The sequence below is a fragment of the Corvus brachyrhynchos genome, unplaced genomic scaffold (genome assembly GCF_000691975.1).
Source record: "Corvus brachyrhynchos isolate BGI_N302 unplaced genomic scaffold, ASM69197v1 scaffold106, whole genome shotgun sequence".
Classification (NCBI taxonomy): domain Eukaryota; kingdom Metazoa; phylum Chordata; class Aves; order Passeriformes; family Corvidae; genus Corvus; species Corvus brachyrhynchos.
Window position 1 is genome coordinate 5,986,159 of NW_008238834.1, and position 15,593 is coordinate 6,001,751.

General features: G+C 38.3%; 1 protein-coding gene across 13 annotated transcripts in view; it reads left to right on the plus strand.

Moving 5' to 3' along the window:
- PTPRM (protein tyrosine phosphatase, receptor type M) overlaps positions 1–15,593 on the plus strand; it is a 457,910-nt gene that overhangs the window by 120,087 nt on the left and 322,230 nt on the right. For all 13 annotated transcript variants that reach the window (XM_017738297.1, XM_017738298.1, XM_017738300.1 and 10 more), the window contains exon 3: positions 14,702–14,967. In XM_017738297.1, coding sequence (XP_017593786.1) covers positions 14,702–14,967 — 266 coding nt within the window. The remainder of the gene's footprint in view (positions 1–14,701; positions 14,968–15,593) is intronic.

Sequence of the window (15,593 nt, forward strand, 5' to 3'; positions counted from 1 at the left end):
GTAATTAGGGTTTAATAAAAAATCTCCCTTAAATTATTCTTTCAGGAAATTAACTTACATTCTGTTAAAGCTTAGTGAGTCTTGCCAGCTGTCTCATGACAGGCCTTATCAAAAATGAGGAGCAAAGAGTAGGAATAGCCTAGATGCATTTATCTAGTAATTGTTCATCATATTGCGGTGTCTGTTAAGTTACAATCTCCACAAAAAATCAAGTCTGAGTATTATGAAATGAGTGATGGTGCTGCCTAACTGAAATGGGTTTTTTTTCTTTTTCAAATAAATACATTTCAAATGATGAAAAAAATCCCTCTGTATCTCGAGAGGCTTGTGTAAGCAAGTAAAAAAAGGATTCATTTTCAACAGACTTCTTTAGTTAAAAAAGTTAGTATAAACTTGAAACAAAATGCAAACAGTGGTGCCCAGCTTCCTGGGCATTACAGGTAATTTATTGTGTGCCTGAATAGCATTCAGTACGTATCTATTTATTGTGCTCCACATAGCAACTTCTGTGTCTCAGCAGGCATTTCACAGTATTTGTTTAGAATAGTCCCACACTTAAAGAAGTATCTTTACAAGAATTTTTATTCAAATGTTTTCAGTGTGTTTTTAAACCTCAGTCTCTGAACTTAGAGATCCATAGTTGTGAAACATGTGAAATAGATGCTGATCTCTGCTAGCTAAGTGTTCATTCACTTTCCAGTAGACTGTTCTTGACTTTCCTCCTGTGTGCAGCAGATGATAAGGAGGAATAGAAGAATATGACAAGTGTAATAAAGACCGAGTGAGCAAGCGAGTGGTGCTTCGTGTTCTGGTTAACACAGCAGACTTAGCAAACAATCCCCTTTGCCTCAGGATCTGGGCTTTTCAGTGTGCTTCAGAGTGGGTGTTTTCTAAGGGGTGGTTTTGTTTATTGTTTATTTTCTACCTTTTCTGAAGAAGGGACTTAGGACTCTTAAGGAAGCTGGAAGAGTGGACTTCTATTTCAAAACAAGTCAACTTCCAAAGTAAAGTAACTTTAAATGTATTTACAGTACCATATCTGCCATCTTGAAAATTTTTTTTTTCTATTCTTATTTTATTGTTTTTCAATTTGATCTCCATTTTGGTTTGAATATACAGCTTGGAGTCTCTATGCTTCTGTATACAAAGTACTGTCTAACACACACAAATGACACTGAAAAATGGGGGCTATATTATTTTTGTCTTGACTAAGTATTAGAGTTGGAGGTATTGCCTGTAATCATAGCTGATTAAAAAAATACCCATTTAGAAGCTTTTAGTTTGAGTATGTTTATTTCTGCCACTGATAGGATTTCCGTGGCAAGTTATTCCTGAGCTGATTGCAGGTGAGTCTTTAACATTTTGATACATTTAGTTGAAACTTCACCAAGAAAGCACTTGAAAATGCTCACAGAATTAAGGTAGCAAGGCTTCAAAGGATCACAGCAAAAACTCCAGGAGAATGAACTGCAAGTTTATCTTGGTAAACCAAACCAAAATAACGTTAGATTACATAACTATAGGCAAAATAAAAAGTCAGCAAGTGAAGAGAGAGAAAATAAATGCTACAGTGTCTCAAGTAAAGCCAAGTTGTTTGCCCAAATATGAATTTATGTCACTAAGGTTTGCACTTCTGCTTTTGACACAGAGTTTTAGTCCAAAATGAAACAGAAAATATTTATTGTACTGTAAAGGATAATTGAATCTAGCAGTTATTCTTTGTAAAGTTTTCATTTTCCTTTAATATTTTAATGTAATCTGCTTCATTATGGTAATGTTTTATAATAGAATTTTTGTCCCATAAAATGCTGTTGAAGTACAGCTTATTTGGTTATATGAAACAGGCTTTGAACATAATGACAATTAAAGGTCTGTAGTATTTCAGAAGATACATCTGGAAGGGTTCATGTTTGCAGACAAGGAAAGGAAGTTTAATGGAATCGAGACTTTAACTGCAGTCACACACAGTAAATATGCCAGTTTGGAAACTGATTTTTTCATTAAATGTTTTAAATACAGAAACATCGCTTTGTGGGTGGTTTGACATGCACCCGAACTATTGCCTACACTGCTCGTTTTCATGGTTACCTTGATACAAGGCTCAGCTGAAGGCTGCCTGCTTTTACACAGCAACTTGCTCCTAGTGTCAAGGGGCCAGAAATCAGCTGTTGATGCAGAACAAGTTAATGATGAGTGACGGGTGGGAGCATTAAGGTGTATGTATTTGTGTAAAACCAACCTGTCTGTGCCATGGTCAGCCTTCACCTCCCTGCTGCAGGAGCATCGCAGCTGGGGTGGCTTCCTGTGGCACTGGGCTGGTAAGGGGTGCTCCGTGCCCCTCATAGTGGCAAAAAACAGTTGAAATGGGGATTTAAAAAAAAAAAAAAAAAGAATTAGCAGAATATGTATAACATGCTGGGAGTGGGGAAGGATGGCAGCGAATACATCATGTGTAATGTGACCGTCTTTCCCAGCCTTAGCTGTTGGCTGAGGGCCCTCTGACATGGCCCATGTCCCATTTCCTTCCCTGCCAGCCTGAGGGTGAGGATCTGTGCCCTCTGCTCCCTGTCTCCCTTTGGCAGGTGTTGTTTGCACCTGCCTTGGGCTTCCGGCTGCCCACCATGCTCTCTTGGGGAATATGGCCCTGTTGGGGGCCTCCTCTGTCCTCCCAACAGCCAGGCACAGCTTGGCAGGGGCAGCCACCCCAGGGAAGGGATGGAGCAGTGGCTGCAAACTGCAGCCTCTGTCTTCCTGGAAGACACCTATGAAAGCTTCAGTGGGGAGTGGCACGTCTCCATGGGCAGCACAGAGAAGCATAATGGGTCATGAGGAAGCCAGGCGAAAAGTACTGCAGAAAAGAGTAGGGTGATAGAAAAAAAATTCATTTTAGTTCCCTAGTTTTAGTTTTACTGTTATACCTTTAAATCCAGGGGATTCTCCTATCCTGTCCAGGTGTTGGCCTAGAAGCTTTTAAATGTAAGACAAAGTCAACATAGAAGAAAAGTGCATAGCATTTGTTTTCTTTTAGTTTGGTTTCTGTTTGATTATTCTTTATTCTGCAGCCTATTTTAAATACATGCAAACATATATTCCCTTTTCATGGTAGTGAAAACACTTATTTATCCCTCTTTCCCATTTAAAACCACTCAAATGCCGTAATATTTAACTTCTGGATTAAATTCTGGGCTAAAAAAAAGTCAAGAGTTTAAGTCAGTGTTGTCCAAACTTTTTCTGCTTGAGCACTGCTATAAATCCTTAAATTCTCTTGCAGACGACCAGCCACCTTTAGTATAAAATCTAATTTTTGAAAATTGTGTGCTTTAGTACAATGGCATTTCAATTAGCAATTTTTAATAAAGCTGTGAAATGTCAGATTCCTGCAACAGCAGGATCTCAGAACTCCAGAAAGCATCCTGCAGAAATATTATGCATGTACCTTCTGAATTTTTAATCCTATTGAAGACAAATTAAGTATCTAAGTGCTTTCCTGAATGGTACTTAAGCACGTCGTTAAGCCCTTGTGTTAATTAGAGTCTTATGCTTTCCCTTTTTGAAAAAAACCATCCTGATTCTGTTGTTCTCTTGAACGACAATCTCAGTTCCTGGGATTGTGAGTCAGGGAAACTGGAAGGCTTATTTCAGTGATGAATCAGGCCCAAATTAATATCTTCAATATCTAGTGGACTAGAACTTGAAAATAAGTACATTAAACTGTATCTTCCATGGGACTGCACAGGAAAAAAGCCCAACATGAAGTTCATTCAGTAAATATGTTAACGATTATGTACACCAGATAAATTATTTAGGCATGTTTTCTGCTATATTTAAGGTGGATACAAGTGGAGACTAACTAGGACATACAAAATAGCCATAGTAGTACAAGACTTAAAGCCAACTCCATCTGGGGCTTGGAAAAAGTCTCTAAAAGAATGAAAAGCGAAATTCCCATTTTATCAGTGTGCAGATGGCTTTGGGAAGTCTGCCGGTTGCCACAGTGAAGGAAATTATTGTGTGAATAAACACAGATAAATTGGCAACCTGCACAGTATTCATTCTTTGTGATGTAGTTTGTGACGTAATCTCTTCTAGATAAGAGCCTTTAAAGATAGATTGTACTGTAGTGGTTACCATGTCAAGAATAAAATAGCCAACAATAAGTATTTTTTCTTCCTGCCAAGAAGGTGTTTTTTGCAAAAAGAGTTTTATTTTCGGGCTGATATTGCGTTGAATGAGTAGTTTAATATATTCTTTAAGGAAAGACAATCTTTATGCTTTAAATATTTTTTTTCAATTTGACATGTAGTGAAACCCTTTCATAAAACTTACAGCTTGGATAACAAATACCTCTGTATTTTTCACTTGCTTTAGAATTTGGAAATCAGGTAGGAAAAAGCAAATTCTTAAGATATGTCATTTTTCTCTTTGTCATTGCCAAGTGTAACAGGATCCCTAAGAGGAAGAAACCTAAGTGGAATACAGTTTTATATACCAATTTGTAGAAAATGCTGTCAGCTGCTTTTGTGTTTGCTTTTTATAAGCACATTTAAAAATAAAAAAAGGAAAGAAATTGAGAAATGGACATGTAATGGGTCTCTAATTCTTTTACAAAGTCCAACTAAGGCAATATTCCAAGCTGATAAATACATGCACAGACATGTATAAATCTTGGTGTAGACTAGCGTTAAATTTCATTTTAAAAGCAGACTGAATTCATGGTGGTGAGGTTTTGTTGCTTGGTTAGTGATTTCTTTAAGGCGGAAGTAATAGCTCCAACTGAATATGCTAATCCATCAGTTTTAAAGCTTTCATGTTGTTACTGTATAGGTTGACTAAAGTGTTTAACTCTGCCTGCAGAAAGTGCAGTAGCTGATCCATTAAGGCTTAAACTGTCCTGTAGTTGCCACGGGTTGCATTTGTGCCTTTGTGCTGGTATAACAATGATTTCCTGTGGGACACAAGCTCAAGAGTAAAGGTCCTGAGCCATCCTGTTGCTCATCAGTGAAACACAGGCCCTGATGTGCTTGAAATTTTACTCAGCAAGTCTTGTCTAAGGTCTCTGAAGTGTTTCTGTGGAAGAAAAATGCTGTGAATACTAATCTGAAGTAATTTGTAGTTTAACTGGGGAAGAAAGCCCACTACTTGTGGTTTGGAGTCTCAATGAGTGATTCAATTTAGAAAAACGGAGCATAAAAGTATGTTTTAGGGACGCTACTCTGATTGTAATTATACTGGTGAGCTTCTAATTTCTGAGCAAGATTTTTTATGTGGAAGTAAAAGAATTGAAGTGACACATGGCCCATGCTAAGGGAGTTGTCAGATGAGTGTATTGAACAGATGAGAAAAAGATGGCTGCTTTGATTCAAAAGAGGGGAGGGTAGAATAAAAACAAAACAAAACAACTCCACAGATCTACAGTAGATGACAATGCAATATTTAGCTTACTCTTTTGAATAGATAAGGTAGATTTCTTGTGAGTTATCTTTATGCACACTCATGAAACCAAGAGTAAATTACTCCAGTAACAGAAGCTTTTCTTAGCCTTGAGGCTAATAAACTTCTAAAATTGCTGATATGTCAAGCAGGATTTCAGAAGGCTCTCTGTCGTTGTGGGATTTAGTGCCATAGGCAATATAGTTGTTTTACAGATCTGTGAAAAACTGTCAGACATTTGAGTGAAATTCAAAAGATGCATGTCATTTGCATGTGGTGTGTTACTGCAGATACTAATCAGTGCAACAACTTAGCAGCAGTTTACACACCTGATAGTATTATGATGACAGTTTGTTTTTACCAGTAGTTAGGAGATCAGTAATCAGCCAGGAGGCAGAGCGGTTTCCAGAAAACGCTTTGTGAAGAAAGTACAGTGACAGTCAGCTTTTAAATGAAAAGTAACTTATTGCTTGGATGTTCTAGAATTTGGAAGAGTATACGTAGGTATGATCATTAGCCAAACATTAACCTAGCAACCTAAAGCTGGAAGAAAATTGTATTTCTGTAAAAGTTGTAAAGCTCACTGTCATCGGGCCTTCAGAAGCTTTTTATATTAACCTTGTGTTTAACAAACCTTTCAGCCTGTCACTGGGAAGGAAGAGGAGCACCAGTAGCACTTAACCCTGTTCTTGGAGATGGTCGTTTTCGGATAAGAGTAACATGCAGGATCAAGCCATGTTCCCCCTCTCCTCCACCTTTCTATATTTACTTCCCCAAAGCTTTTATCTGAAAAGTAACTGGTTTACCCCCAGGAGCTCCCCTGGAACATGTTAAAGCTGATTCCTGCTTATCTCCTGGGTATTGTTTCTTAAATGCTGAATTGCATGGTTGAATGGTTTACAAAAATAATGACTAATGTTATTGGTCATGCAGCAAAGAGAATGTGCTTAGAGAAGAAGGGAGACTTTCTGGGCAGCAGCAGTAATTGTTAGCATGTGCTGGTTAGTTTTACAGATACTTATCTTCTGTGACAGAACAACTGTCTCATGCTTTGAATGCCAAGTTATAATAAAATGCAAGTTGATAGGGTAAGCGACACATTGGAAAACGCAGGTTACCATTTTGTGTGCTGCTCTCACTGCATGTGCAGCTGTTAGTGTGGGGACCAAAGGCAGGAGTCAAGCTGGGTCGGGAAGGCGCAAGCATGGGAGAAGTAGAGGGATAAAGGGATAAAAGAGTCTCATCTCTTGTACATGTCTGACCACTCAGTATGCTGGTGAGACTCTGCCTGATGCTTGATCACTGCAATCGATCCTGTGTTCTTACTAAATGCAGTTTCTACCATGTTGTCCGTGGATGTGCTCAGATCTTCAGCATGTGTGTGAATGCTCATAAACTTCAAACCAAGCTAACCAGAGAGTGGGAGAAGAGATTTGGGTGCCAGGAGCTGCTGTGGGGCCATGAAAGTCAGGGGCTTTTGGGTGTGGGGGCCAGAGCCTGGGGAGGAGCAGGGTGTGGGTTCCTCTCGCAGAGTGAGATTCCCCTGGGCTGTAGTGGAGGAGCAGGGTAGGGCTGTCAGTGCTTTATGTGTGAGTGCTCAGTGTGTTCACAGGGATGCTGATTAAGGCACTGTTTTTCTGTCTGTATTTAATCTGTCAGGCCATCTCTCTCTCTTTCTCTCTCGCTGTGTATCTGTCTGCTAGTGTTAGGAACACCACCAGCTGGATCTGGGGACGTGGAACTGTAGCAGTCCTGTGTCTGTCAGGCACGGAGATGAAGACTCACCCTGGTTCCTGCGAGTAGCCTAGATTTGGCTACTCAGATGCTCTGTGGGTTTTTTGCCAGTGTTTGTATAATTTCATTTTTTCCCAGAAACAGGTTTTCATCTGTTCTTACATCCTTGTTAAGAAAGTTAAACAGCACTTAGTTTATGGTGATGCAAAAAGTCTCACTAGCAGAACCTGAACCATGTTTACTGGGATTTCTTCAGTAACAGTTGCTTCAGTTACTCAGCTTTTAATACACTCGATGTGCTTTCTTATGCTGCTCTAATCAGTTCCCTTATTGTATTAAGCACTTCACAGAAGTCTTACATCTTTAGCTGCTGTAGTTTCAGCAATACTTGCAGTCTCGTTCAACTGTACACCCAAGGGTTCACCTTTTTTTTTTTTAGCAAGACCCGTTTTTCTGTTACAATGTTGATTGTTGCTATTTCTATGCTTACCCTTTAATCCTTTATGTACTGCATCCTGTATTTTGACTTCCCTTACTTTTGTTCAGGGTAGATCTAGCAGATGTGTCTAGCAGACCTCTTCCAATCTCATTGCAGGTACACAGGCTAAACAATCAACCAGAGGAGCTGTGTCCTATTAGGAACAAACAAGGCAAGGAAACATCTGTGAATGTAGCCTCCAAGGCAGGGAGAGAGCTTTTGTGCTGAACGAGTTCTATTTTGTTTGTGACGTTGGAAACTTGGTCTCATTTCCTTGAAAACAGAAGGGACATGCAAAAAATTCTTCATGCACGTATTGTCATTCTTTGTGTGAAAATGAGTGGTTCAAGGTGTCTTTTGAAATCATTCTTTGTATGCATGTTATATGCTGTGGTAAAGTCCATGGTTGGTAACTGCGTGCTTTTTGGTTAGGGGAAGTTCTCAGAAGGGGAGAAGAGGGTTTCTTCTTTGAGAGCACCTGGCCGTGGGAGAAGCTTTTCCAGGGAACAATAGGGCAGGCAGTAATAGAGCTGCTGACTGGAGAGCTCGCACTTGGGAAGTTTTCTTGGCATAATGGGGAAGACACACAAAACTAGGCCAGGCATGATGAGAACAGGGAAGGTTTTTCTGTTGACCCAGAGGAGAACACAGTTTGTTGAATCCATAAAGGCTGTTGAAGATTGCTAGTGTGCCAAGCAGGTCTGGAGGAAAAGGGCCCTTGTTGCAAAGACATAGTTGGGCAGAAAAGGTGTATGTTTTCAAATGGCTGTATTTTACCTCTCTCTCAAAAGAATCTGGATTTTCAGACAGAAGACAGTTTTTCAAGTTTATGTTCTAGTGAAACATCTTCTCTTTCAAGCCCTTATGGTATTTTTTCATGTGTTCACTTTAAAGAAAAGGTGCAGACAGATCTGTCTCAAAGCTCTGGCATGTTTGAAATCCAGTCATAGCATAAAAGTTAAAAAATGTTATAGCTGGTGAAATATATTAGGTCACCTTTATAGAAATCCAGCTGACTGCATCATGAGGAGTCTTGGGAGAATTTGAAGAAAACTCTGCATAACTTGTTGGGGAAGCTTTCTATCGTGAGAGTGTTTTATAAATCAGTTTTCAGATTTAGCAGTTTGTAGCACAGTTCTCACTGGCTGTAGAAGATACTGGTGGAGCTGCAGAGCATATTGGGATAGGCCAAATGTGGGATGACAGAAATGAAACAAGAATGTTGCCCTGCACCATACTTCGCTCTTTGAAGCCCAAACAGAGCACGGTTCCTTTAAAAGTGAAAAACTGTCCCAAGTAGTTGTACACTTTGGCTGATGTGAGTTTTCCGAGTGACTGGGGTGATAAGGAAACCTTCCACCTCTGGTGGTACTGCTTTACTGCCTCAGGCTTGGGCTGCATCTAAGGTGGCTCTCCAGGGACAAGAGGAGTAGCACAATTCATTGGGGATTTCGTAGTCCACACCACACCTGACCTTCCTTACCAAACAGAGGGAGAACTACCGTGTAGTGCATTTACTTTATATGCAGGCAGGTCAGGTTTCCTGTTACAAACAAATAAACAACTAACCAAACAGAAAACTTTCCAGTTGTGTTCATGAGTGGAACTACAATTCAGATGTGATGCCTTCTCCCTGCCCTTCAGAAGGTTCTATACAAGCCCAGCATTAGCTTCGTTCCGTATCGACAATATTCTATTCTTTTTCCAACCTAAATGATTCCATGATACTAGGACTTTGGGAAGATCCAGACATTCTCCTCTATTCACTTTCAGTTAATTTCAGTTAATTGTTTCAAATATATAGCTATTCCCTGCTTTAGAGTACTCAACCAGAATTTGCCTGTTCTAGACCTGGGGATATGATGCTGGAAAGCTTTGTGTTTTAAAAGTCTTTTTAGGTCTGAGTTTGCCTGTCCTGAAGTACTTTCTTACTTTTATTTCTGCTTTTCCAAAAATGCAGTGATTGCTTCAGAAGCTGAATTTGAAACTTGATACAACTCTCTCAGAATTTATGCACATGCAGTTGTTTTCTCTAATAGCTTGTGTACTTTGTATGGCCCTACTATACATTGCTTGCTTTTTGCATTGAGGTAATGTAAGTTATATAAGAAGCCTTCAAAATGTCAGTACCGTGTTTGAAAACATAGAATAGTCATGAAGAAAACAGAAAAACAAATTACAGGGTGAGTAGTCAAAATCATTAAATATTGAAAAGGCTTGAAAAAGTAAATAGCATTCGTCAGAAAGCAGGGGGGTTTTTATATTACTGGCTATTGGAAAAGGGGCAAAAGATACAGGATTCAGAAGTACGTGACTTCATGTTCAAGCTTGATCAAAGCAATTTCTAACAAAATAATGGGAGATGCGTTTGTGCATGTGAGATGAGGAAGAACATTAAGAACTAAGAATTTTAAGAATTTAGTGAAAGAATTATAAGGCTTATTAGTCTTATTAACTGTTCTGCTGAAACGAAGATGGCAGTCGGGGTAGAAGTGAATTGATCTTTTAAAAAAATACACAGGACTTATGAGGGATTTTCAATGGATTTTTTCCAAGAGTTTGAATAGTTGCAAATTTGGAAGATAAATAGCTTGAAAGTTGTGATTAATGATGTTTTTAGGATGGGTAATAAATAATGATTAAAATTACCACGTTAAATTTAATATGAGTAAATATTGCTCAAAAGAAGACTTGAAATTCACCTGGAGACAATAATGCTTTGTAAGTTAATGAGCAGAACTGATAGATGTTAGCTGAGGCACTGAAGGGAAGACTCTCAGCTGGTGTATTTTGAGACTCCTCATTATGCCAGTTCAGGGGTGCAAGCTCTGGTGTTTGTGTACACATACCTACTAGGTGATGTCTGGAAGTGGTGCATTTGAATGAAAGTTACAGCTTCTTTAGGTAGTGCTGGTCATGCTTTGAGAGTTTTCTCAAATTACAGCAGCCAGATAATTTTCAAATGTCACCTGAAAATGTATTTTCCTTCTCCTGTAACATCAGTAAATAGTATGAAAAAATATAGAATACAAAACCTGTTTTGTTTGCAAGCTTTAGGAGTTAAAGTGCAAGGTGGATTGTAACTAAATTCAGGTCCTCTGCTTTCTGCAATACTTCCAAGATGGTCTGTACATAGGTTTGTTTATGAAATACAGTAAATAAAAGAACACCTATGTTGAGTTTGCCTTGTCTGAAAGTGGTACTCATTATGCTTGAGCCTTACAATTCATCTGCTCATGCTCAGTAGTTCCAGTGTCTTGAACAGTCCCATGCTTAGTCTTGGGCACTCAGAGTAGTCACAATCTCTTGTGGGTGATGGCTGTAGGGTTGGCTGGCATTTAGGGAATGCTGTTTTGCTAATAAAAAGTAACCTTTTGTATGTACCTTCTGATCTGAGCCTTTCTATGATTTTGTGAACTGCCTAGTCACAGCATTTTTGACACCTTTCTGCACCTGAAGGTTGCTTTGTTAGTAAATACATAGAATATCTGTTCTTAAAATCACTTTTTGCTCTCCATCATTTAGCACATTTTTCAATTATTGAGAGTCAAAATCAACCAGTAGTGATGCCTGAATGAGTAAAATGCCAGTACTTTTTTTTAATGTTAATTAGGAAGACTAATAATTTGTCTTCAACCATGTATAAGACTGGTGAAAAATCAGCAAAGTGACTTTCTTTGCTCACTAAGTCACATTTTCTTCATGCATGAAAAATGATCCTGCATTCATTTCATTGCGTTTGACATTCTCAATATAAAAAGTGTCTCTAACAAGGTGAGGTGACATGGTGAAAACTTGCAGAAGTGACTGGAAAACCTCTCTTGTGCCATTCCCATAATTTTTTGTAGGACTGTATGTTGCTTTTCTAGTTGTCAGATTTTCTTTTTTAAACATTTCTTTTTTCAGTTCTTCTGTCACTCTATCTTTATAGCATCTTTTTGTGTCCAGTATTTCACAGAAAATTTCCATTTATGCTAATGAGAATTACCTGGATATTCAATTGCCCAGTTACTCTGGAGCAAATCTGTATTTTCTTTTTTCAAGTATTCCATCTTCTTAGAATTAATATTTGTATGAACCAAATATTTGCTGAATTACTGCTGATCCATTTTTCTGTGAGGAATTGTAAACAACAACAGTGACTGTAGGAAAGTCACTGCTTTGTTGATTTAAACTCCTTAGCTAAAATGATGAAATACAGGTGATTCAGCAAGGTTGTGGATCACAGAAGCCTGAATTCAATGAATGGTGAGCACCATTAGGTTTTACTACATTGCATGTAGTGCCTAAACATAGCCCTACAGGCTAAACCCAGGTAAATCCCATTTAAACTTTTTGACTGAGGAAATTATCATCATCGATGTATTTACACATGAAAGTGCATTTAGGGAAATTAAATAAGTGTGATAAAATGAGTGTATTTATAGTAAGATGTGCACTTGCCTTTTCTTCGTAGGAATGAGTACTCAGATGATTATAATTTTGCATGTTTTCTTGTGGAATCCTTCTGTCCTGTCAGATAACTGTTTCCTAGTGGATATACCAGTGTATAGTTTCAGTTTTATTTTTTATTTATTTCTTATGTGCCCCAGTATATGATAAGCTATTCTGGCGAATTCATCCACTGTCAGAAGGTGTGCTGTGGGGTTTTTTGTAGTTTGTTTGATTGATAGTTTCCATATAAAAAAGCTTGCCAGTTAATTTTTAGTGAATTCATGAATGCTTTAAGTATTGTTCTTGTAACTTAGCAAATTATACTTATTTTAAGGGGTTTATATTTTAAATGTAAATAAATTAATTGAACGGCAGAGCATGTACTGATTGATTGAAAGAATATTAGTTTCTTTCCTGCCTTTTTTAAGAAAAAAACCATACTCAGTGACTTCTGTTTATGTTACTAATGAATAAGTATTTGTCCCAATATGTTATAGTAACAGACTGTGAATTAAATATAGAGTAATGCCTTTTAGGAAGTAAAATATTTATATTCCTTTGTATTATAAGTCAGTTCCATTTCTGTCAATTTTATGAACTTGGCTAGAAAGGAAATTACACTTGATAAATAATTTAAATTCAACTGCAAAACTGCTGTTATTGAATAGTTAAACCTATTTGACATAAAGATGCAGTCTGAACAAAGGTTCTCCAACATTCCATTTCAAGAAATGACTTGCATCTCATTAAAAAGTATTGTCACCCATCAAAGTAAGAAAAAAAAAAAAATTAAAAATTTTTTCTAATAACTGTGTGACAAGTATGTGTACTTACATTTTTATGAGAACACTTAACTATGTGTTTGTAGCAGGGAACTATAACATCCATTTCTGGACTTATGAAAAATGCAGGGTTTAAATTATCTCATGCGTTTTATTGACATGTTTTCTTTTCAAAGTGGATATTGAATTTTATTTCCTTCTATGATATCATAGGTTGTCTGTTAATAGAATTCTTCCCTTTTCATTTGTTCAGCCCAGAATACGAATGTCTCAGAAATCATGTTGTATTTTTCTAACATCTGTTCAGTCTTTCAAATTCCTTAGTTCTGCAACATGATTATTTTGAAGGTACATTTCAATGAAACACATTAATAGGCACTGAAAAATAGAGTATAAATTGACTAGCTGCTCATGTGAGAGTTGTTTGAATGTAACTTTATTTGAATACTTCTACGTTTCTTGTAATTTGCTGTTTTTAAGCTGTGACTATAGTATAAAATTCACCCCCACCTTTTTTTTTTACTTGTAAAGCTTACTGGTTTACTTGTATTTTCGTTTGTTCATGCTTTTGTCAGATTGTTGAAGAGAGGAGACAGTTGTCACACTTAGTCAAGTTAGGTAACTTGTGATTATATAGAGGAAGGCTAAGGAATTGAGACTGTTTTAGACTGTCTGCATCCCATGCTGCATCTAACCATCTGAACACACAAAATTCTCTTAAATTTCATTGCAGCTCTTGTGGTGGATTGACCCTGGCTGGACACCAAGTACGCTTCCCTTCATCCTGGTCTCAGCTTCACTCCTGAATTTTCTCTCTCTCCTCCCTCCCAGCAGTGCAGAGGGACAGGAAGTGGACTGGTTCATCACACATTGTCTCTTCCACTCCTTCCTCCTCACAGTCTTCTCCTGCTCTGGCATGGAGTCTCTTACCATGGGATGCAGTCCTGCAGGCGCAGATTGCTGCAGCGTGGGTCCCACACCGGCTCACAAGTCCTGCCAGTTGGAGTGTCCTGCTCCAGTGCGGACTTCCCACAAAATCACCACCTCCTTTGGCCATCCAGTTGATCTGGTGCGGGGCCCTCCATGGGCTGCAGGTGGATCTCTGCTCTATCCACACTCTCCATGGGCTGCAGGGACCAGCCTGACTCCCCATAGTCTGCACCCGGGCTGCAGGAGGTCTCTCCTCCAATGCCTGGACCACCTCCTGCTCCACTTCCTTCACTGAGCTTGGTGTCTTCGGGGCTGTTTCTCTCACATATTCTCACTCCTCTCTTCAGCTGCAGTTCTGAAGGTTTCTTTTTTCTCACCTTTCAAATTACATTATCCCAGAGGTGCTACCACCGTCACTGATGAGCTTGGCCTTGGCCAGCAGTGGGGCTGTCCTGGAGCCGACTGGCACTGGCTCTGTAGGACATGTGGGGAAGCTGCTCACAAGAAGCTGCTCCTGTAGCTCCCCCATGACCACAGCCTTGCCAGGCAAACCCAGCAGAGACTTTGACTTTAGAAGCCCTCAGGTAGTTGAGAACTACAGCTGATTCTGTACTACCATCTGTAGATTTACCACAGTGCAGATTGCTTCAGTGTTCGAGGGTTTTTTGTTGCTTTCCTTCCCCACCTGTAGAATAAAGATTGTACTGTTTACTAGCTTTATGAAAGAATATTGAGATTCTGCAAAAAGTAATTTGAGATTAAATACCTTCCAAATACAAATTACTGTTATGTTAGTAGAAGAAAAATGGTTAAATTAGTATCATTTTTTAAATTATGCTTTAGTTACAGATATTACCAAATTAGGAAGAGGAAAAAAAAGGAAGAAATTGAATCAGTCACTTTGTTTTTGCAGGTTCTTTCATGTTGGTGAATACATCTGGGAGATTTGCGGGACAGAAAGCTCACCTCCTGATGCCCCATCTGAAAGAAAATGATACACATTGTATTGATTTTCACTATTATGTTTCAAGCAAGAGTGGAGCTAGCCCTGGCACTTTGAATGTGTATGTGAAGGTTAATGATGGTCCTGTTGGTAACCCAGTCTGGAACACATCTATCACTGCTACTTGGAACAGAGCAGAACTGGCAATTAGTACTTTCTGGCCCAATTTTTATCAGGTATGTTTTACTTTTTATGAAATTTTGTTTCTCATAATAGCCATCTGGTTCTTAATCATCATTTTAACTTTAAATCAAAATACCTTTCAGTATGTCTAGTTGATCTTCATCTTAATTACATTTTTGTACGTGATGCTAAATGTTTGTTTTTACATACATATGGCTGTGTTTATATGTTTACATATATTTATAGAAGTGTATGAAATGCACACATGCTCTAAATATGGGTGAACTAATTATGTTGAAAAAAGTCTAGAAATTTTGCTATTGATTTCAGTCAATTAACTCTATTTCTCTGTAATAAATTCACTCGTTCTTTCAGTTCATTAGGGATGCTGGAATTGAATGCCAATAGATTTTATTACAGTATAGTCTTCAAGTTTGATTTAGATTAGCAATACTTGTTGCTTTAGAATCTTTGAATCCTCAGTTCAAGTCTTTACTCTGAATGCAATATCCGTTTGTTCTGTCCAGTAGTAAACATAAATATAATAGTGGCTGTCATAGGAATGGGATTCTGATTGTATCCTAAAGACTAAGGGGGACAGTCCCTTAGGGTGCTGCTTTTCTGTAGGAAGGTTTACAGATTTTACAGTTACTTACTGTTCTATAGTAGTTCAATGTTT